General features: G+C 46.1%; 1 protein-coding gene across 1 annotated transcript in view; it reads right to left on the reverse strand.

Moving 5' to 3' along the window:
* Positions 1 to 22,136, reverse strand: part of LOC119968704 (glucose-6-phosphate exchanger SLC37A1-like) — a 38,723-nt gene extending 16,587 nt beyond the window's left edge. The window contains exons 1-2 of the mRNA XM_038801304.1: positions 21,743 to 22,136; positions 10,488 to 10,578 (exon numbers count right to left, since the gene is read on the reverse strand). Coding sequence (XP_038657232.1) covers positions 10,488 to 10,506 — 19 coding nt within the window. The 5' untranslated portion in view covers positions 10,507 to 10,578; positions 21,743 to 22,136. The remainder of the gene's footprint in view (positions 1 to 10,487; positions 10,579 to 21,742) is intronic.
* Positions 22,137 to 23,488: the final 1,352 nt, after the last annotated feature.

The following is a 23,488-nucleotide window of genomic DNA, read 5'->3' on the forward strand; positions in this document are numbered from 1 at the left end:
GGTGGTGGGAAAGTGCTGGAGTCAATTATTAAGGATGAAATAACTGAGCATTTGGAAAGCGGGGACAGGATCGGTCCGAGTCAACACAGATTCACAAAAGGGTTGACAAATCTTCTGGAATTGTATGAGAATATGACCGGTAGAGTGAACAGGGTGAACCAGTGGATGTTGTGTATCTGGACTTTAAAAGGGCTTTTGAAAAGGTCCCACACAAGTGATTTGTGAGCAAAATTAAAGCTCATGGTATTGGGGGAAATGTATTGACATGGATAGAGAACTGTTGGCAGACAGGAAGCAGAGAGTGGGAATAAACGGGTCCTTTTCAGAGTGGCAGGCAGTGACACTAGTGGGGTACGCAGGGTTCAGTGCTGGGACCCCAGCTGTTCACAATATACATTAATGATTTGGACGAAGGAGTTGCAATATCTCCAAATTTGCAGAAAACACTAAGCTGTATTCTGTGAGGAGGATGCAGAGAGGCTGCAGGGTGACTTGGACAGGCTGGCTGAGTGGGCAAATACTTGGCAAATGCAATATAATGTGGGTAAAAGTGAGGTTATCCAGTTTGGTGGCAATAACAGGAAACAGATTATCTGAATGGTGGCAGTTTATGAAAAGGGAAAGTGCAACAAGACCTGGGTGTCACGGTGGTACAGTCGCTGAAGGTTGGCATGCAGTGCAGTAGGCAGTGAGGAAAGCTAATGGCATATGGCCTTCGTAGTGAGAGGATTTGAGTATGGGGAGTAGGGATGTCTTGCTGCAGTTATACAGGGCCTTGGTGAGGCCACATCTTGAGTATTGTGGCAGTTTTTGTCCCCTAGTTTGAGGAAGGACATTCTTGCTATTCAGGGTGTCCAGTGAAGGTTCACCAGTCTAATTCCCGGGATGGCAGGTCTGACATATGAAGAAAGACTGGATCGGCTGGGCTTGTACTCACTGGAGTTTAGAAGAATGAGAGGGGATCTCATAGAAACATATAAAATCCTGATGGGGCTGGACAGGCTGGATGCGGGAAGAATGTTCCTGATGTTGGGGACGTCCAGAACTAGGGGTCACAGCCTAAGAATAAGGGGTCAGCCATTCAGGACTGAGATGAGGAAGAACTTCTTGTCTCAGAGAGTTGTGAACTTGTGGAATTCTCCGCCATAGAAAGCCGTTGGGGCCAGTTTGTTGGATATGTTCAAGAGGGAGCTGGACGTGGCCCTTGTGACTAAAGGGATAAAGGGTTATGGAGAGAAAGTGGGAGTGGGAGACTGAATTTGCACGATCAGACTTGACCATATTGAATGGTGGTGCAGGCTCGAAGGGCCGAATGGCATATTCCTGCTCCTATTTTTTATGAACCAACTTCCTCCAAAGCCAGTTCTTAAGATTCGATCGATGCCGGTGAGTCTGTATTCTCTTCTCCAAAAACAAATCCTGAATCCAGCCCCACTACTCAACACCCCTCCTCCCCCTGGTCCCTGCCATTAACAGTACAACTCTGAACCTCTTTCCAGTTCTCTCCAGCTCTGAACAAAGAACAATACAGCACAGGGGCAGCACGGTGGCACAGTGGTCAGCATTGCTACCTAAAGTGCCGAGGACCCGGGTTCGAATCCCGGCCCTGGGAGTTTGCACAATCTCCCCGCGTCTGCGTGGGTTTCGCCCCCACAACCCAAAAGATGTGCAGGCTAGGTGGATTGGCCACGCCAAATTGCCCCTCATTGGAAAAAATAATTAGAACAAAGAACAAAGAAAATTACAGCACAGGAACAAGCCCTTCGGCCCTCCCAGCCTGCGCCGATCCAGATCCTTTATCTCACCTGTTGCCTATTTTCCAAGGATCTACTTCCCTCTGTTCCCCGCCCGTTCATATATCTGTCTAGATGCATCTTAAATGACGCTATCGTGCCTGTCTCTACCACCTCCGCTGGAAAAGCATTCCAGGCACCCACCACCCTCTGCGTAAAAAACTTCCCACGCACATCTCCCTTAAACTTTCCCCCTCTCACTTTGAAATCGTGACCCCTTGTAATTGACATCCCCAATCTTGGAAAAGCTTTTTGCTATCCACCCTGTCCATACCTCTCTTAATTTTGAAGACAAGGGGTACTCTAAATTTATATTAAAGAACAATACAGCACAGGAACAGGCCCTTCGACCCTCCAAGCCTGTACTGGTCATGATACCCACCTTGGCCAAAACCCTCAGCACTTCCTTGTGCCCTATCCGTCTATACCCATCCTATCATGGTAGGATGGTGGTTAGCATGGTAGCATAGTGGTTAGCACAAATGCTTCACAGCTCCAGGATCCCAGGTTCGAATCCCGGCTTGGGTCACTGTCTGTGTGGAGTCTGCACGTTCTCCCCGTGTGTGCGTGGGTTTCCTCCGGGTGCTCCGGTTTCCTCCCACAGTCCAAAGATGTGCAGGTTAGGTGAATTAGCCAGGCTAAATTGCCCTCCGGGTCCAAATTGCCCTTAGTGTTAGGTGGGGTTACTGGGTTATGGGCATAGGGTGGAGATGTGTGCTTGGGTAGGGTGCTCATTCCAAGAGCCGGTGCAGACTCGATGGGCCGAATGGCCTCCTTCTGCACTGTAAATTCTATGAAATAATTCTATGAAATCCATGTATTTGTCGAGATGCCTTTTGAACGCCATTAATGTTTCTGCTTCCACAACCTCCCCTGGCAACGCGTTCCAGACACTCACCACCCTCTGTGTAAAAAACCTGCCTCGCACATCTCCTCTAAATTTTGCCCCACGGACCTTAAACCTCTGCCCCCTGGTGACTGACCCCCTCCACCCTGGGATAGAGTGCCTGCCCATCCACTCTATCCATGTCCCTCAATCTTGTAGACCACTATCAAGTCGCCCCACAACCTCCGTCATTCTAAAGAAAACAGTCCGAGTCTATTCACCCTCCACTTCCAGACCAGGCAACATCCTGGTAAACCTCCTCTGCACCCTCACCAAAGCCTCCACATCCTTCTGGTACTGTGGCAACCAGAATTGTGCGCAATATTCCAAGTGCTAGATTACCAAGGTCCTCTACAACTGCAGCATGACTTGCCAGTTTTTATACTCGATGCCCTGTCCAATGAAGGCGAGCATTCCGTATGCTTTCTTGACTACCTTGTCCATTTGTGTTGCCACCTTCAATGATCTGTGGGCCTGCACGCCCAGATCTCTGACTTTCTATATTCCTGAGAGTTGTGCAATCACGGTATATATCCCCTCTATGTTAGACCTACCAAAATTCATTACCTCACATTTGTCCGGAGTAAACTCCGTTTGCCATTTCTCTGCCCAAGTCTCCAACCTATCTATGTCCTGCTGTATCCTCTGACAATCCTCAACACTAATTATGGGCAGCACAGTAGCACAGTGGCTAGCACTGTGGCTTCACAGCACCAAGCACTGTGGCTTCACAGCGCCAGGGTCCCAGGTTCGATTCCCCGCTGGGTCATTGTCTGTGCTGAATCTGCACGTTCTCCCCGTGTCTGTGTGGGTTTCCTCCGGGTGCTCCAGTTTCCTCCCACAGTCCAAAGATGTGCAGGTTAGGTGGATTGGCCATGCTAAATTGCCCTTAGTGTCCAAAAGGTTAGGAGGGGTTATTGGGTTACAGGGATAGGGTGGCATTGAGGGCTTAAGTGGGTCGACGCAGACTCGATGGGCCGAATGGCCTCCTTCTGCACTGTATGTTCTATCTACCACTCCACCAACCTTGGTGTCATCTGCGAATTTACTAATCTGATCAGCTATATTTTCTTCCAAATCGTTTGTGTACACCACAAACAACAGAGGCCCAAGCACAGATCCCTGTGGAATACCACTAGTCACAACCTTCCATTCAGACAAACACCATTCTACTGCTACCCTCTGCCTTCCGTGACCGAGCCAGTTTTGTATCCATTTTACCACCTCATCTTTGATTCCATGTGACTTCACCTTTTGTACCAGTCTGCCATGAGGCACCTTGACAAAGGCTTTACTGAAGTCCATATAGACAACATCCACTGCTCTCCCCTCAATCACCTTTGTCACCTCCTCAAAAAACTCGATCAAGTTAGTGAGGCACGACCGCCCCTTCACAAAACCATGCTGTCTATCACTTATGAGTCCATTTGTTTCCAAATGGGTAGAAATCCTGTCCCTGAGAATTCTCTCCAATAATTTACCTACTACCGATGTGAGGCTCACAAGCCTATAGTTTCCAGGGTTATCCCTGCTACCTTTCTTAAACAGCGGTACCACATTGGCTATTCTCCAGTCCTCTGGGATCTCACCTGGAGCCAATGAGGATGCAAAGATGTCGTCAAGACCCCAGTAGTTTTCTCCCTTGTTTCCCTCAGTATTCTGGGGTAAATCCCATCCAGCCCAGGAGATTTGAAAAAATGAAAATCGCTTATTGTCACAAGTAGGCTTCAAATGAAGTTACTGTGAAAAGCCCCTAGTCGCCACATTCCGGCGCCTGTTCGGGGAGGCAGTTACGGGAATCGAACCGTGCTGCTGGCCTGCCTTGGTCTGCTTTCAAAGCCAGAAATTTAGCCCTGTGCTAAACAGCCCCAGTATAATAAATGAAAATTGCTTGTCACAAGTAGGCTTCAATGAAGTTACTGTGAAAAGCCCCTAGTCGCCTGTCCGGGGAGGCTGGTACGGGAATCAAACCGTGCTACTGGCCTGCTTTAAAAGCCAGCGATTTAGCCCAGTGAGCTAAACCAGCTCCTGAAGGCAGCTTTATCTACCTTAATATCTTTTAAAAGACCCAATACCTACTCCTCTTTGATGTTAACATGATCCAGACTGTACACACACCCTGCCCAAGAATCAATTTCCACAAAGTCCATTTAGAACATAGAACGTAGAACACTACAGCGCAGTACGGGCCCTTCGGCCCTCGATGTTGCGCCGACCTGTGAAACCATCTGAAGCCTATCTGACCTACACTATTCCATTTTCATCCATATGTCTATCCAGTGACCACTTAAATGCCCTTAAAGTTGGCGAGTCTACTACTGTTGCAGGCAAGGCGTTCCACACCCCTACTACTCTCTGAGTAAAGAAACTGCCTCTGATATCTGTCCTATATCTATCACCCCTCAATTTAAAGCTATGTCCCCTCGTGTTGGTCATCACCATCCGAGGAAAAAGACTCTCACTGTCCACCCTATCTAACCCTCTGACTATCTTATATGTCTCTATTAAGTCACCTCTCAGCCTTCTCCTCTCTAACGAAAACAACCTCAATTCCCTGAGCCTTTCCTCGTAAGACCTTCCCTCCATACCAGGCAACATCCTAGTAAATCTCCTCTGAACCCTTTCCAAAGCTTCCACATCCTTCCTATAATGTGGTGACCAGAACTGCACGCAGTACTCCAGGTGCGGCCGCACCAGAGTTATGTACAGCTGCAGCATGACCTTGTGGCTCCGAAACTCAATCCCCCTGCTTATAAAGGCTAGCACACCATATGCCTTCTTAACAGCCCTATTAACTTGGGTGGCAACTTTCAGGGATTTATGTACCTGGATGCCGAGATCTCTCTGTTCATCTACACTACCAAGAATCTTGTCATTAGCCCAGTACTCTGCATTCCTGTTACTCCTTCCACAGTGAACCACCTCACACTTTTCCGCATTAAACTCCATCTGCCACCTCTCAGCCCAGATCTGCAGCTTATCTATGTCCCTCTGTATCCTATAACATCCTTCAGCACTATCCACAACTCCACCGACCTTCGTGTCATCTGCAAATTTACTAACCCATCCTTCTACACCCTCTTCCAGGTCATTTATAAAATGACAAACAGCAGTGGCCCCAAAACAGATCCTTGCGGTACACCACTAGTAACTGAACTCCAGGATGAACATTGCCATCAACCACCACCCTCTGTCTTCTTTCAGCTAGCCAATTACTGATCCAAACCGCTAAATCACCTTCAATTCCATACTTCCTTATTTTCTGCAATAGCCTACCTTGGGGAACCTTATCAAACGCCTTACTAAAATCCATATACACCACATCAACAGCTTTACCCTGATCCACCTGTTTGGTCACCTTCTCAAAAAACTCAATAAGGTTTGTGAGGCATGACCTACCCTTCACAAAACCGTGTTGACTATCGCTAATCAACTTGTTCTTTTCAAGATGATTATAAACCCTATCTCTTATAACCTTTTCCAACATTTTACCCACAACCGAAGTAAGGCTCACAGGTCTATAATTACCAGGGTTGTCTCTACTCCCCTTCTTGAACAAGGGGACAACATTTGCTATCCTCCAGTCTTCCGGCACTATTCCTGTCGACAAAGACGACATAAAGATCAAGGACAAAGGCTCTGCATCTCCTCCCTGGCTTCCCAGAGAATCCTAGGATAAATCCCATCTGGCCCAGGGGACTTATCTATTTTGACATTTTCCAAAATTGCTAACACCTCCTCCTTTTGAACCTCAATTCCATCTAGCCTGGTCAACTGAACCCGAGTGTTCTCCTCGACAACATTGTCTTTCTCCAGTGTAAACACTGATGAAAAATATCCATTTAACGCTTCCCCTATCTCCTCTGATTCCACACACAACTTTCCACTACTATCCTTGATTGGCCCTAATCTTACTCGAGTCATTCTTTTGTTCCTGATATACCTATAGAAAGCCTTAGGGTTTTCCTTGATCCTATCCGCCAACGACTTTTCGTGTCCTCTCCTCGCTCTTCTTAACTCTCCCTTTAGGTCCTTCCTGGCTAACTTGTAACTCTCAAGTGCCCTAACTGAGCCTTCATGTCTCATCCTAACATAAGCCTTCTTCTTCCTCTTGACAAGTGCTTCAACTTCCTTAGTAAACCACGGTTCCCTTGCTCGACAACTTCCTCCCTGCCTGACAGGTACATACTTATCAAGGACACGCAGTAGCTGTTCCTTGAAAAAGCTCCACATTTCGATTGTACCCATCCCCTGCAGTTTCCTTCCCCATCCTATACATCCTAAATCTTGCCGAATAGCATCATAATTGCCTTTCCCCCAGCTATAATTCTTGCCTTGCGGTATATACCTATCCCTGCCCATTGCTAAAGTAAACATAACCGAGTTGTGATCACTATCACCAAAGTGCTCACCTACATCTAAATCTAACACCTGGCCGGGTTCATTACCTAGTACCAAATCCAATGTGGCCTCGCCCCTTGTTGGCCTGTCTACATACTGTGTCAGAAAACCCTCCTACACACACTGCACAAAAACTGACCCATCTATAGTACTCGAACTATAGTATTTCCAGTCAATATTTGGAAAGTTAAAGTCCCCCATAACAACTACCCTGTTACTCTCGCTCCTGTCGAGAATCATCTTTGCAATCCTTTCCTCTACATCTCTGGAACTATTCGGAGGTCTATAGACAACTCCCAACAGGGTGACCTCTCCTCTACTGTTCCTAACCTCGGCCCATACTACCTCAGTAGACGAGTCCTCAAGCGTCCTTTCTACCGCCGTAATACTTTCCTTGATTAACAATGCCACCCCCCCCCCCTCTTTTACCATCTTCTCTGTTCTTACAGAAACATCTAAATCCTGGAACCTGCAACAACCATTCCTGTCCCTGCTCTACCCATGTCTCCGAAATCGCCACAACATCGAGATCCCAGGTACCAACCCATGCTGCAAGCTCACCCACCTTATTCCGGATGCTCCTGGCGTTGAAGTAGACACACTTCAAACCAGCGTCCTGCTTGCCGGTGCCCTCTTTCGAACTTTTAACCCTATCCCTGACCTCACTACTCTCAACATCCTGTACACTGGGACTACAATTTAGGTTTCTTTGGTGAACCTTGATGAAATGTACTCATTTAGTATCTCATCCATTTCCTCTGGCTCGACACATAGATTCCCCCCCCCCCCCCCCCCCCCACTTAAGTGGTCCAATCCTTTCCTTGGCCACCCTCTTGCTTTTTACATATGAATAAAAAGCTTTGGGATTCACCTTAGTGCTACTTGCCAATGACTTTTCATGCTCCCTCTGTCATGTGAGAGTGCCTTTAAGAATTGTATGTTTAAGAAATGTACCTTTAAGAAATGAAGCTGATCATATTACTGAAGTGAGCTCACTTCTGCTTTTTGGGAGTTTTAGTTTCAGTTTGAAGAAAGCTTGGGTGTGGCTGTGAACTGCATTGCTGGTGATCTCTGCCATGAAGGACTATCTCTTAATCCTTTGGTGAAATCGGAATTGTAAAAAGGTCTCAGTTTTGAATATAAATCTAATGTGCTTCTGTTTGAAGGATTTGTTAAGTCTTTTGGATGTGTAAAGGAACAGTTTGCAGGATTGGGTAGTGTTGTATTATTTTTGGGGTTATCTTTGAAGTAAGGGGTGTTAAGAGATCCAATGTTTATTTAAAAGGTTAATTTGAGTTCATGGAATAAACATTGTTTTGTTTTGTTTTAAAAACCACGTGTCCATAATTGTAATACTACACCTGGGGAACAAGCCGTGTGCTTCAAAAGCAACAATCCATTAAAGGTGGGGGTTGGTTGAACTTCATGATACATTTTGGGGTTCTGAAAACACCTCTCCCATAACCCTACCTAGCCCTCCTAATTTCCCGCTTTAGTTCCTTCCTATTTTCTTTGTACTCCTCAAGGGTTTCGACTGTCCTCACCCTTGGCGACCGTACAAAAGCCTTCTTTTTTGTTTTGATGAGGTTCACAATATCCCTCGTTATCCAAGACTCCCTGAACTTCCCATACTTATCCTTCATTCTCTCAGGAATGTGACTTTCCTGAATCCTAATCAACTGTCGCTTGAAAGACTCCCACATGTCCGATGTTGATTTACCTTCCAACAGCCGCACCCAATCCAAATTCTTCAATTCCTACCTAATGTTATCGGAATTTTCCTTTCCCCAGTTTAGCACCGTAACCCGAGGGTTCCCGTCATCCCAATCCAAACGTACCCTGAAACCTACGGAATTGTGGTCACTACTCCCAAAACATTCTCCAATACCAGGTCCAGTACTGCCCCTTCCCTAGTCAGACTATCTACATATTGTGTCAAGAAGCCTTCCGGGATATACCTTACAAACTCTGCCCCATCAAAGCCCCCAGCACTAAGTGAGTCCCAGTCAATATCGGTGAAATTAAAATCCCCTACCACAACAACCCTGTTACATTTGCACCTTTCGAAAATCTCTCTACCTATTTGCTCCTCTATCTCTCGTTGGCAGTTGGGTGGCCTGTAATAAACGCCAACATTGCGATTACCCCCTTCTTGTTCCTGAGCTCTACCCAGATTGCCTCATTGTATGAGCCCTCCGAGGTGTCCTCCTGCAGTACGCGTATAATATTCTCCTTAACCAGTAATGCTGCTCCCCCACCCCTTTTAAATTCCCCTCTATCTCTCCTGAAGCATCTCTATCCTCCAACGCTCAGCTGCTAATCCTGGCCTTCCTTTAACCCCATTTCTGTGAGAGCGACAACATCATAGCTGTCATGCGAGTGTCCCTTTAAGAAAGGTTTTTGTCTCATCACATGGCTTCGGTGATGTCGTTGTGTGGGTGGAGCTGGGCTGTGGCTGTGTGAGGTTCTTGGTTTCGCTTTCACATTTGACTGCTGTGGACTCAGACAAGAGAAGTGTTTTGGCCTGTCTCTCTCTAGCTTCATTTTAAATATCGGTTCCAGTAAAAATCACCTTGGTGGTTGCTTTGGATATAATTTGCTTTCCGGAAGGGTTTAAACCTTCTGATGAGACTGGGTCAGAATCTCAGGGAAAGCCAGTCTTATTCAAGTGAGAATGCAGAGTGCTGGGCCACACCCTGGAAAAGGGTTTTACGTTTATAGGATTTTGTTTTTGAATTGGAACAACTAAGGGGGAATTCATTAAGGGTTACACATAGAGTACTGTAGCTGTGTGGGGTCATTATGTTTGTAATTGATAAAAAATTATTGCTATGTATTTATATAAATGTTAACCAAGTTCTTAGAATAAAACTTGTTTTGATTAAAGTGTCTGGAAGACTGTTGAATCACAGCTGAGGGGAAGGCTCTTGTGCTCATCCTAGCCAAATTCAACAGAAAGGTTGTAGATCAGGTGGACTTCATAATGCATGAGTTTTTAAACCCTGGCCCATAACAATCATAGACTCTTTGTATCCCGGAACACACTGTCCTGGCTAGCAGGCTGCCTCCGCTTAGGTCCACTGCTTAAAGGCACATTCTCATTATCAATCGACGGACCAAAAATAATAAAATAAAACAAAAGAAATGGGAACAAAGGGAAATTAAAAGGAAGGACTGTGACACGTGGCACACTGCCAAACCTTATAGTTTTAAATTTGCGGAACACTGTCATACACCCTTAATGTTGCATCAGGGAAGGTGCTGTCACTTCCAAATGTTATATCCTTTGTTAAAGGAAGAGCTGTACTTTTAATCAGCATCAAACACCCATCAGTGCAATTTGGAATAATTCCCACACAATCCAAGCCACTGCAAGCACAGCAGTGGTTTCGGACATTGCTACTTACCTTTGTTGGCAAGATACATTGGGAGCCAGAAAAGGAATGTGTAACTGACCAGTTTGGCAAAGAGCAGACACAAGGAGAATTCCACCACACCCTGCAAAACAAAACCAGACAAGTGATTATTGACACAAATACAGGAACAGACTGAACGATGACAGCAGGTCTGAGACAAGGAGGGAAATGAGCAGCCTTTTGTGTCTCCACAGTCAGCACTGCCTGAAAGGCTGGTAGAAGCTGATTCATTTGAAAGTTTCAATGGAATTGAATCAACCTTTAAAAAGGAACAATTTACAGGGGTGGCACAGTAGTTAGCACTGCTGCCTCACAGCACCAAGGACCCAGGTTAGGTCCCAGCCCCAGGTCAATGCCCTTGCAGAGTTTGCACATTCTCCCCGTGTCTGCGTGGGTCTCACCCCACAACCCAAAAATGTGTAGGATAGGTGGACTGGCCAAAATTTCCCCTTGATTGGAAACATTTTTAAAAAAGTAACAATTTACAAGTAAATAGGTGAAGAACAAGTCAGGAGTGTGATGGAACGCTCTCCACTTGCCTGGATGAGTGCAGCTCCAACAACACTCAAGAAGCTCAACACCATCCAGGACAAAGCAGCCGCTTGATTGGCATCCCATCCACTATCTTAGACATCTACTGGCTCCACCAGTGACGCACAGTGACAGCCGTGTGTACCATCTACAAGATGCACTGCAGCAACTCGCCAAGGTTCCGGAGACAGCACCTTCCAAACCCACGTCCACTACTATCTAGAGGAACAAGAGCAGCAAATACCTGGGAACCCCACCACCTGGAGGTTCCCCTCCAAGTCACTCACCATCCTGAATTCGAAATATATCACCGTTCCTTCACTGTCATTGGGTCAAAATCATGAAACTCCCTCCCTAACAGCACTGTGGGTGTACCTACACCACATGGACTGCAGCGGTTCAAGAAGGCAGCTCACCACCACTTTAGGAAGGGCAATTAGGGATGGGCAATAAATGCTGGCCTCTGCTCCTAAATTAATTATCAAAAAGATGTGCCTGAAATCCCTGTGGAACTACAACCCAACTAAAGTTAATCCCAAAAGAGGAAATCATGCCTGACAAAGCAGAATTTTTGAAGAGGTGACTATAGAACATAGAACAGTAAAGCACAGTACAGACCCTTCAGCCCACGATGTTGTGCTGACCATTTATCCTAATCTAAGATCAGCCTAACCTACACCCCTTCAATTTACTGCTGTCCATGTGCCTATCTAAAAGTCGCTTAAATGTCCCTAATGACTCTGACTCCACCACCTCTGCTGGCAGTGCATTCCACACACCCACCACTCTCTGTGTAAAGAACCTACCTCTGACATCTCCCCTACAATTCCTCCAATCACCTTAAAATTATTCCTCTAGTGACAGCCATTTCCACCCTGGGGAAAAGTCTCTGGCTATCCACTCTCTCCATGCCTCTCATCACCTTGTACACCTCTATCAAGTCACCTCTCTGCCTTCTTCGTTCCAGTGAGAAAAGCCCTAGCTCCCTCAACCTTTCTTCACAATACATGCCCTCCAGTCCAGGCAGCATCCTGGTAAATCTCCTCTGCACCCTCTCCAAAGCATCCACATCCTTCCTATAATGAGGCGGCCAGAACTGGACACAATATTCCAAGTGTGGTCTAACCAGGGTTTTATAAAGCTGCAGCAAAACCTTGCGGCTCTTAAACTCAATCCCTGTTAATGAAAGCCAATACACCATACTCCTTCTTAACAACCTTATCAACCTGGGTGGCAACTTTGAGGGATCTATGTACGTGGACCCTCTGTTCCTCCACACTTCCAAGAATCCTGCCTTTTACCCTGTATTCAGCATTCAAATTCCACCTTCCAAAACAAATCACTTCACATTTATCAAGGCTGAACTCCATCTCGCCACTTTTCAGCCCAGTTCTGCATTCTGTCAATGTCCTGTTGTAACCTGCAACAACCCTCAACACTATCTGCAATCCACCAATCTTGGTGTCATCGACAAACGTACTAACCCACCTTTCCACTTCCTCATCCAAGTCATTTATAAAATCCACAAAGAACAGAGGTCCCAGAAGATCTTGCGGGACACCACTGGTCACCAACCTCCAGGCGGAATACTTTCCATCCACTACCACTTGCTGTCTTCTTTCGGCCAGCCAATTCTGTATCCAGACAGCCAAATTTCCCTGTATCCCATGCTCCCTGAATTTCTGAATGAGCCTACCATGGGGAACCTTATCAAATGCCTTACTGAAATCCATATACACCACATCCACAGCCCGACCTTCATCAAAGTGTCTCGTCACATCCACAAAGAATTCAAAGAGGCTTGTGAGGCATGATCTGCCCCTCACAAAACCATGCTGGCTATCTTTAATCAAACTATGTTTTTCTAAATAATCATAAATCCTATCTATCAGAATCCTTTCCAATATTTTGCTCACCACAGACGTCAGACTAATGGGTCTGTAATTCCCAGAGATTTCACTGTTCCCTTTCTTGAACAGGGGAACAACATTTACCTCCCTCCAATCATCCAGTACTACTCCAGTGGAGAGTGAGGACGCAAAGATCATCGCCAACGGCGCAGCAATCTCCTCCCTCACGTCCTGTAGTAACCTTGGGTATATCCCATCAGGCCCAGGGGACTTACCTATCCTGATGCTTTCCAAAATTTCCAGCACATCCTCCTTCTTAATATAAACCTGTTCGAATCTATTAACCTGGTTCACACTGTTCTCATGAGCAACAAGGTCCCTCTCTCTAGTGAATACTGAAGCAAAATATTCATTTAGGCCTCCCCCATCTCCTCAGACTCTAGGCACAAGTTCCCTCCACTATCCCTGATCGGCCCTACTCTCACTCTGATCATTCTCTAATTTTTCATATGTGTAGAACGCCTTGGGGTTTTCCCTAATCCTTCCTGCCAGGACTTTTTCATGCTCCCTTCTAGCTCTCCTCAGTCCATTTTTGAGTTCCTTCCTGGCTACCTTTTAACCCTCTAGAGCCAAGTCAGATCCTTGCTTCCTCAACCTTACGTAAGCTTCCTTCTTCCTCTTGACTAGAAGCTCCACTTCTCTTGTCATCCAAGGGTCCTTCACCTTACCATTCCTTCCTCGTCTCAGTGGGACAAAACTATCCAGCACTCGCAGCAAGTGCTCCTTGAACAATCCCCACATTACTGTTGTGCATTTCTCCAAGAACAATTGTTCCCACCTTATGCTCCTCAGCTCCTGTCTAATAGCAGTATAATTTCCCTTCCCCAATTAAATACCTTCCCATACTGTCTGTTCCTATCCCTCTCCATGACTATGGTAAAGGTCAACGAGTTATGGTCACTGTCACCGAAATGCTCTCCCACCGAGACATCTGACACCTGGCCTGGTTCGTTGCCGAGCACCGAGTCCAATATGACCTCCCCCCTAGTCGGCCTATCCACATATTGAGTCAGGAATCCTTCCTGTACACACCTGACAAAATCTGCTCCATCCAAACCATTTGCACTAAGGAGGTTCCAGTCAATTTTAGGGAAGTTGAAGTCACCCATGACAACAACTCTGTTGCTTCCATGATCTGCCGCCCAATCTGTTCCTCGATCTCTCTGCTGCTATTGGGGGTCTATAGAAAACTCCCAATAAAGTGACTGCTCCTTTCTTGTTTCTGACTCCCACCCATACTGACTCAGTGGACAAACCCTCCGCGACTACCTCCTTTTCTGCAGCTGTGGTGCTGTCCCTAATTAACAGTGCCACTCCCCCTCCTCTTTTACCCCCCTCCCTATTCTTCTTAAAACATCTGAACCCCGGAACATCTAACAGCCATTCCTGTCCCTGTGAAATCCATGTCTCAGTAATGGTCACAACATCGTAGTTCCAAGTACTGATCCATGCTCTAAGTTCACCTCCCTTATTCCTGACACTCCTTGCATTGAAACAGACACACTTTAACCCATTCCACTGAGTGTAACTTTGCCGTATCAACTGTCTATCCTTCCTCACAGACTTGCTGCGTACTATTTCAGCCCGTTCAACAGCTACCCTATCCTCTGATCCATAGCTCTGGTTCCCATCCCCCTGCCAAACTAGTTTAAACCCTCCCGAAGAGCTCTAGCAAAACACCCACCCAGGATATTGGTGCCCCTCCAGTTTAGGTGCAATCCGTCCTTTATGTACAGGTCCCACCTTCCCCGGAAGATATCCCAATGATCTACATATCTGAAGCCTTCCCTCCTACACCAGCCCTGTCGCCACATGTTCAGCTGCACTCGCTCTCTGTTCCTTGCCTCACTTGCACGTGGCACCGGTAGCAATCCTGAGATCACTACTCTGCTTGTCCTGCTCCTGAGCTTCCAACTAACTCCCTAAAATCACTTTTAGATCCTCATCCCTTTTCTGAGCCATGTCGTAGGTACCAATGTGCACCACGACTTCTGGTTGCTCCCCCTCCCCCTTAAGAATCCTGTAGACTCGATCCGAGACATCCCTGGCCCTGGCACCCGGGAGGCAACATACCTTCCGGGAGTCTCGCTTGCGACCACAGAATCTCCTATCTATTCCCCTAACCATTGAGTTGCCTATCGCTATTGCTTTTATATTCTCCCCCCTTCCCCTCTGAGCCACAGAGCCAGACTCAGTGCCAGAGACCTGGCTGCTAGGGCCTTCCCCCGGTAGGCCACCCCCCCAACAGCATCCAGAACGGTATACTTGTTTTGAAGGTGAACGGCCACGATGGATCCCTGCACTGTCTTCCCGTTTGTTTTCTTTCCCCTCACTGTAACCCAGCTACTCTTGTCCTGTACCTTGGGTGTGGCTACCTCCCTGTAACTCTTCTCTGTTACCCCCTCTGCCTCCCGGATGATCCGAAGTTCATCCAGCTCCAGTCCCCTAACGTGGTCTCTGAGAAGCTGGAGTTGGGTGCACTTAGAAGATAGAAAAATACAGCACAGAACAGGCCCTTCGGCCCACGATGCCGTGCCGAACTTTTGTCCAAGATTAAGAACAAATGAATCTACACCCCATCATTCTACTGTAATCCATGTACCTATCCAATAGCCGCTTGAAGGTCCCTAATGTTTCCGACTCAACTTCTTCCACAGGTAGTGCATTCCATGCTCCCACTACTCTCTGGGTAAAGAACCTACCTCTGACATCCCCCCTATATCTTCCACCATTCACCTTAGATTTATGTCCCCTTGTAATGGTTTGTTCCACCCGGGGAAAAAGTCTCTGACTGTCTACTCTATCTATTCCCCTGATCATCTTATAATCCTCTATCAAGTCGCCCCTCATCCTTCGTTCTAATGAGAAAAGGCCTAGCACCCTCAACCTTTCCTCGTAAGACCTACTCTCCATTCCAGGCAACATCCTGGTAAATCTCCTTTGCACCTTTTCCAAAGCTTCCACATCCTTCCTAAAATGAGGTGACCAGAACTGCACACAGTACTCCAAATGTGGCCTGACCAAGGTATTGTACAGCTGCATCATCACCTCACGGCTCTTAAATTCAATCCCTCTGCTAATGAACGCTAGCACACCATAGGCCTTCTTCACAGCTCTATCCACTTGAGTGGCAACTTTCAAAGATCTATGAACATAGACCCCAAGATCTCTCTGCTCCTCCACATTGCCAAGAACCATACCGTTAACCCTGTATTCCGCATTCATATTTGTCCTTCCAAAATGGACAACCTCACACTTTTCAGGGTTAAACTCCATCTGCCACTTCTCAGCCCAGCTCTGCATCCTATCTATGTCTCTTTGCAGCCGACAACAGCCCTCCTCACTATCCACAACTCCACCAATCTTCATATCGTCTGCAAATTTACTGACCCACCCTTCAACTCCCTCATCCAAGTCATTAATGAAAATCACAAACAGCAGAGGACCCAGAACTGATCCCTGCGGTACGCCACTGGTAACTGGCCTCCAGGCTGAATATTTGCCATCCACCACCACTCTCTGACTTCTATCGGTTAGTCAGTTCGTTATCCAACTGGCCAAATTTCCCACTATCCCATGCCTCCTTACTTTCTGCATAAGCCTACCATGGGGAACCTTATCAAATGCCTTACTTAAATCCATGTACACCACATCCACTGCTTTACCTTCATCCACGTGCTTGGTCACCTCCTCAAAGAAGTCAATAAGACTTGTAAGGCAAGACCTACCCCTCACAAATCCGTGCTGACTATCCCTAATCAAGCAGTTCCTTTCCAGATGCTCAGAAATCCTATCCCTCAGTACCCTTTCCATTACTTTGCCTACCACCGAAGTAAGACTAACTGGCCTGTAATTCTCAGGGTTATCCCTATTCCCTTTTGTGATCAGGGGCACGACATTCGCCACTCTCCAATCCCCTGGTACCACCCCTGGTGACAGTGAGGACGAAAAGATCATTGCCAACGGCTCTGCAATTTCATCTCTTGCTTCCCATAGAATCCTTGGATATATTCCGTCAGGCCCGGGGAACTTGTCTATCCTCAAGTTTTTCAAAATGCCTAACACATCTTCCTTCCTAACAAGTATCTCCTCGAGCTTACCAGTCTGTTTCACACTGTCCTCTCCAACAATATGGCCCCTCTCATTCGTAAATACTGAAGAAAAGTACTCGTTGAAAACCTCTCCTATCTCTTCTGACTCAATACACAATCTCCCGCTGGTATAGTCAGCGGGGACACCGGTGGTATCCCTCACCACCCACATCCTACAGGAGCATGCAACTGCCCTAGCCTCCGTCCCCTCTTACCTTACAGAATATAGCTGCCCTGTGGACCAACTGGAACTCCGCCCTCCGAATCTGCTCCGAGTCAGCTGTCCTCTCTTAAACTCCCGCCTCCCTTCACGCTCTTTGAGGAAATGTAGGAAATGAAATGAAAGGAGCACCTTACTCCCTCCTCACCTAACTCCCTCAGTCACCAAACTCTCACTATAGCACTCAAATACACCCAAATTCAGCACTCCCTGAGTCACCAAACTCTCACTATAGCACTCAAATGCATCCAAATTCAGCACTCCCTGAGTCACCAAACTCTCACTATAGCACTCAAATGCACCCAAATTCAGCACTCAGTGCAAACAAAGTCTGCACTGTAATCTGGCTCACCTTTATACCGTGACTCTAGCCTCTGAAAACTGGCCTAATCCAATGAAATAATTAACAAGCTCCAGCTGCAAGTAGCTTAAAGTAGGGCTTCTGTTTAAAGCTGATTGAAAATTCACCTTCTTCTAAACCAAACAGCAACTTTTAAGTTAATTAACTAAACAAAAGGAAGACTAAACTTTAGATAAAAATGAACCCTTAAAATCCCTCAGACACCAAACTCTCACTACAGCACTCAAATGCACCCACATTCAGCACTCAGTGCAAACTATAGTGGAGGGGAGAACGTCTATTTTGTTGCGTGGACCTCCAGAAGGCATTTGATAAAGCCCCTCATCAGAAACAGAGCTAAACTTGAAGCTCATGGAAGTTATGGTCCTGGGTGGGAAATTGTCTGACTGGCAGGATATAGAGTGGCAGAATATAAGAACATAAGAACTAGGAGCAGGAGTAGGCCATCTGGCCCCTCGAGCCTGCTCCGCCATTCAATGAGATCATGGCTGATCTTTTGTGGACTCAGCTCCACTTTCCGGCCCGAACACCATAACCCTTAATCCCTTTATTCTTCAAAAAACTATCTATCTTTATCTTAAAAACATTTAATGAAGGAGCCTCCACTGCTTCACTGGGCAAGGAATTCCATAGATTCACAACCCTTTGGGTGAAGAAGTTCCTCCTAAACTCAGTCCTAAATCTACTTCCCCTTATTTTGAGGTTATGCCCCCTAGTTCTGCTTTCACCCACCAGTGGAAACAACCTGCCCGCATCTATCCTATCTATTCCCTTCATAATTTTATATGTTTCTATAAGATCTCCCCCACATCCTTCTAAATTCCAACGAGTACAGTCCCAGTCTACTCAACCTCTCCTCATAATCCAACCCCTTCAGCTCTGGGATTAACCTAGTGAATCTCCTCTGCACATCCTCCAGCGCCAGTACGTCCTTTCTCAAGTAAGGAGACCAAAACTGAACACAATACTCCAGGTGTGGCCTCACTAACACCTTATACAGTTGCAGAATAACCTCTCTAGTCTTAAACTCCATCCCTCTAGCAATGAAAGACAAAACTCCATTCGCCTTCTTAACCACCTGTAAACCAATTTTTTGTGACTCATGCACTAGCACACCCAGGTCTCTCTGCACAGCAGCAGGTTTTAATATTTTATTATTTAAATAATAATCCCTTTTGCTGTTATTCCTACCAAAATGGATAACCTCACATTTGTCAACACTGTGTTCCATCTGCCAGACCCTAGCCCATTCACTTAACCTAACCAAATCCTTCTGCAGACTTCCGGTATCCTCTGCACTTTTTGCTTTACCACTCATCTTAGTGTCATCTGCAAACTTGGACACATTGCCCTTGGTCCCCAACTCCAAATCATCTATGTAAATTGTGAACAATTGTGGGCCCAACACGGATCCCTGAGGGACACCACTAGCTACCGATTTCCAACCAGAGAAACACCCATTAATCCCCACTCTTTGCTTTCTATTAATTAACCAATCCTCTATCCATGCTACTACTTTACCCTTAATGCCATACATCTTTATCTTATGCAGCAACCTTTTGTGTGGCACCTTGTCAAAGGCTTTCTGGAAATCCAGATATACCACATCCAATGGCTCCCTGTTATCTACTGCACTGGTAATGTCCTCAACAAAATTCCACTAAATTAGTTAGGCACGACCTGCCCTTTATGAACCCATGCTGCGTCTGTCCAATGGGACAATTTCCATCCAGAAGCATCGCTATTTCTTCCTTGATGATAGATTCCAGCATCTTCCCTACTACCGAAGTTAAGCTCACTGGCCTATAATTACCCGCTTTCTCCCTACCTCCTTTTTTAAACAGTGGTGTCACGTTTGCTAATTTCCAATCCGCCAGGACCACCTCAGAGTCTGGTGAATTTTGGTAAATTATCAGTGCATTTGCAATTTCCCTAGCCATCTCTTTTAGTACTCTGGTATGCATTCCATCAGGGCCAGGAGACTTGTCTACCTTTAGCCCCATTAGCTTGCCCATCACTACCTCCTTGGTGATAACAATCCTCTCAAGGTCCTCACCTGTCATAGCCTCATTTCTATCAGTCACTGGCATGTTATTTGTGTCTTCCACTGTGAAGACCGACCCAAAAAACCTGTTCAGTTCCTCAGCCATTTCCTCATCTCCCATTATTAAATCTCCCTTCTCATCCTCTAAAGGACCAATATTTACCTTAGCCACTCTTTTTTGTTTTATATATTTGTAGAAATAATGGACAGGTTCTCTAATTGGTAGTGTGTTCCTCAAAGGTGTGTGTCGGGACCTCAACTATTCACTGTATCGCGTAACAACTCAGATAATAGAATGCAAGACACACCTTCCCTGACACAATGATAGGTGGCATGTCTGTGTGGGTTTCCTCGCACAGTCCAAAGATGTGCAGGTTAGGATTGGCCATGATAAATTGCCCCTTCATGTCCAAAAGGTGAAGGTGGAAGCATAAAGTTAGAGATTTTAACAGATTAAATGTTCTAAACTGTGGCAAAATGGATTTTAATTTGACTGTAGGTTAACCAAATTGAATCGAAAAGGGAGAGAATAGGGCACTTCCAAAATGGTGAAAAGTTAGAAACATCAGGAGTTTAAAACGACTGAGGGTCCAGCTAGATAAATTATTAAAATATCACAAACAGGTATAGAAAGCAATCTAAAAGACTAAAGGAACGATGGCCTGATAGTTAGAGGATTAGAATACAATGGCTGCTGTCACATTTCAGCTCCGCAAAGCCTTGGTTAAACCACACCCAGAGCAGCTCGAGGCACACACCCTGGAAGGATTAAAGCAAAATACTACAGAGAGCAGAGAGAAACAGAGTTAATGCTTCAGGTCCAATATTTCTGAAGAGGAGCCATATTCGGACCTGAAACATTAACTCTGTTTCTCTCTCCCGAGACGATGCCAGGGCTGCTGTGTTTTTCCAGCATTTTGTTTTTACCTCAGGAAGGACATATTGACTGGGAAGGGAGTGCAGTGTAGATTTACCAGAATGAAACCTGGACTCCACAGGTTAAATTACGAGAAAGGATTGCACAAATTAGGGTTGCACTCCCTGAAATTGAAAAGATTAAGGAGTGATTTCATTCAACGTTTTAAGATTTTAAAGGGAACAAGTTAGGTAAGACACAGAAATTATTTCAGCTGAGCCAAGGACTCGAGATTAGTAAAAAAATTGGAATCTGACCCCTGCAAAGTGAAATGAGGAAATATTTATCAGCACAAATGGGGTAAAGTTTGTCATCCTCTTCTGCAAACAGAAACTGATGTGAGATCAACTGTAAATGCTAAAACTGAGATGAACAGATCTTTGTTATCCAATGGTATTCAGGGAAATGGGGCGAGAAGTGTGGAGTTTGGATATAGAGCAGTTATGACCTCACATGGTTGAAAAGTGGTTAGCACTGCTGCCTCACAGCACTGGGAACCCCGGTTCAATTCTGGCCTTGGGTGACTGTGTGTGGAGTTTGCATGTTCTCCCCGTGTCTGTGTGCGTTTCCTCCCACTGTCCAAAGATGTACAGGTTAGGAGGATTGGCCATGATAACTTGCCCCTTCATGTCCAAAAGGTTAGATTGGGGTTACAGGGACAGGGTGGGGGATTGGGCCTAGGTAGGGTGCTCTTTCAGAGGGTCAGTGCAGACTCAATGGGCCGAATGGCCTCCTTCTGTACTGTCGGGATTCTATGGAGTGGCAGTGGAACAGGTGTGAGGGGCTGAAAGGCTCCATCTGTTCCTCTGACCCTGCAGGAAAGGTGACATTTTACAAGTATAAACACTATTTTAGATGCTTGTATTAGAATTATTCTAATGTTGGAAGTGGGGCTGTCAAATTACAATTAACACATGCCCCCATTGATAATTACTGAGCCTTTGAACTTCTCTGATGGTTCTGTGAAGTCAATTCATTGTTCTTTCCAGAAGGATCAGGATCTGGAAAGGAGTTTGAATTTCCTGATAGTATCTTTGTAAAGAGTTACAACTCTTTATATCTCTAACAGTGAGCCAGTATCATCATGCCAGAATGGAGGAGAGGGGGCGCAATGCTTTCCAGGCAGTTAAAGCCCACCCCACTGAATGACCCCGATTCTAAACGGATACTTACAGGAATTCTCAGGGCTGCGAAGAAGCTGATTGCTGCTGGTGCATTTCTTCTCTCCGTGCTGATCACAACAACATGACTGCTCAGTAAACCACTGGATTTGGCCTGGTTCCGATCATCACTGTCCTTCAAAAAACATTCCTGTTCTGGGTCCTGTGTTGTTTTATTAAAAATTAAATTGAAAGAAAGACAATGTTACAAATTAAATAAAACTAGGACAAAAGCACATGAATTACAATTGAAAGAACAGGCAGTGCTGGAAGCATCAAGCAGATCCACTCCCGATTCTGCGGGACCCATTGTGAGAAACAGTTCCCAGAGCTCATCTCTTCCACTGCCAACCCTGCTTTGAATGCCCAGCGCTTTATGGTTCTATTTCTGACTTCAGCAATTTCAAAGATCGGTTCTATCTCTGAAAACTTAGTTACTTTAAGAACTGTGGAACTGAGCACATACCTAGTGGGCAAGGCATCATAATGTTAATAGATTTCATAGAATTACAGTGCAGAAGGAGGCCATTCGGCCCATCGGGTCTGCACTGGCCCTTGGAATGAGCACCCCACTCAAGCACACACCTCTTCCACCCCATCCTCTTAACCCAGTAACCCCAATTAACCTTTTTGGACACTACGGGCAATTTAGCATGGCCAATCTACCTAACCCGCACATCTTTGGACTGTGGGAGGAAACCGGAGCACCCGGAGGAAACCCACGCAGACACGGGGAGAACGTGCAGACTCTGCACAGACAGTGACCCAAGCCGGGAATCGAACCTGGGACCCTGGCGCTGTGAAGCAACTTTGCTAACCACAAAACTACCGTGCTGCCCTATGCCCCTAATGGAACTTGACCAGCAACCCAGTGGTCAAGGGGCTCAAAACAGCACGGTAGCATTGTGGATAGCACAATTGCTTCACAGCTCCAGGGTCCCAGGTTCGATTCAGGCTTGGGTCATTGTCTGTGCGGAGTCTGTACATCCTCCCCGTGTCTGCGTGGGTTTCCTCCGGGTGCTCCGGTTTCCTCCCACAGTCCAAAGATGTGCAGGTTAGGTGGATTGGCCATGATAAATTGCCCTTAGTGTCCAAAATTGCCCTTAGTGTTGGGTGGGGTTACTGGGTTATAGGGATAGGGTGGAGGTGTTGACCTTGGGTAGGGTGCTCTTTCCAAGAGCCGGTGCAGACTTGATGGGCCGAATGGCTTCCTTCTGCACTGTAAATTCTATGATAAAACAGTATCACGAGAAATTGTGAAATTCTCTCCAATAAACAGTGGGCTGTCACCAGACAGAATTGACCATGAAATGTTGCCCGATTTTCTCAGCACCCTGCAGGGAACCAAGCTGCCACCATGGCCCAGGCTCCAATCCTTTAATAGTGGCACATCCCCAAAGTACCCAGTCAATGACAAGGGACTGTGCAGAGCCGCAAGTAGCTTTCCGTACAGAAAACAAATGAGTTAGAAGAAAACGTACAGCAGCACGACTGGTTACAAACTGCACAAAATTCACAGATACATATTCCAGGCTCTAAGATCTTCAGAAAGGACAGTGAAATTGTCATTGATACAATTACAATTGGAAAGAAGGAAATGTGATCGGTCAGTGGATATAGTATAGATCGAAATGAGGAATAATAAAGGACATAAAACACTCGTGAAATGAAAATCGCCACAGTCCCAGATGACCATCGGCTGCTTTCCCCTTTGAGGGGGGAGAGCTGACTGGTGGTGATTTAACCTGAGGGTCACCAC

The sequence above is a fragment of the Scyliorhinus canicula genome, chromosome 7 (genome assembly GCF_902713615.1).
Source record: "Scyliorhinus canicula chromosome 7, sScyCan1.1, whole genome shotgun sequence".
Taxonomy (NCBI): Eukaryota; Metazoa; Chordata; class Chondrichthyes; order Carcharhiniformes; family Scyliorhinidae; genus Scyliorhinus; species Scyliorhinus canicula.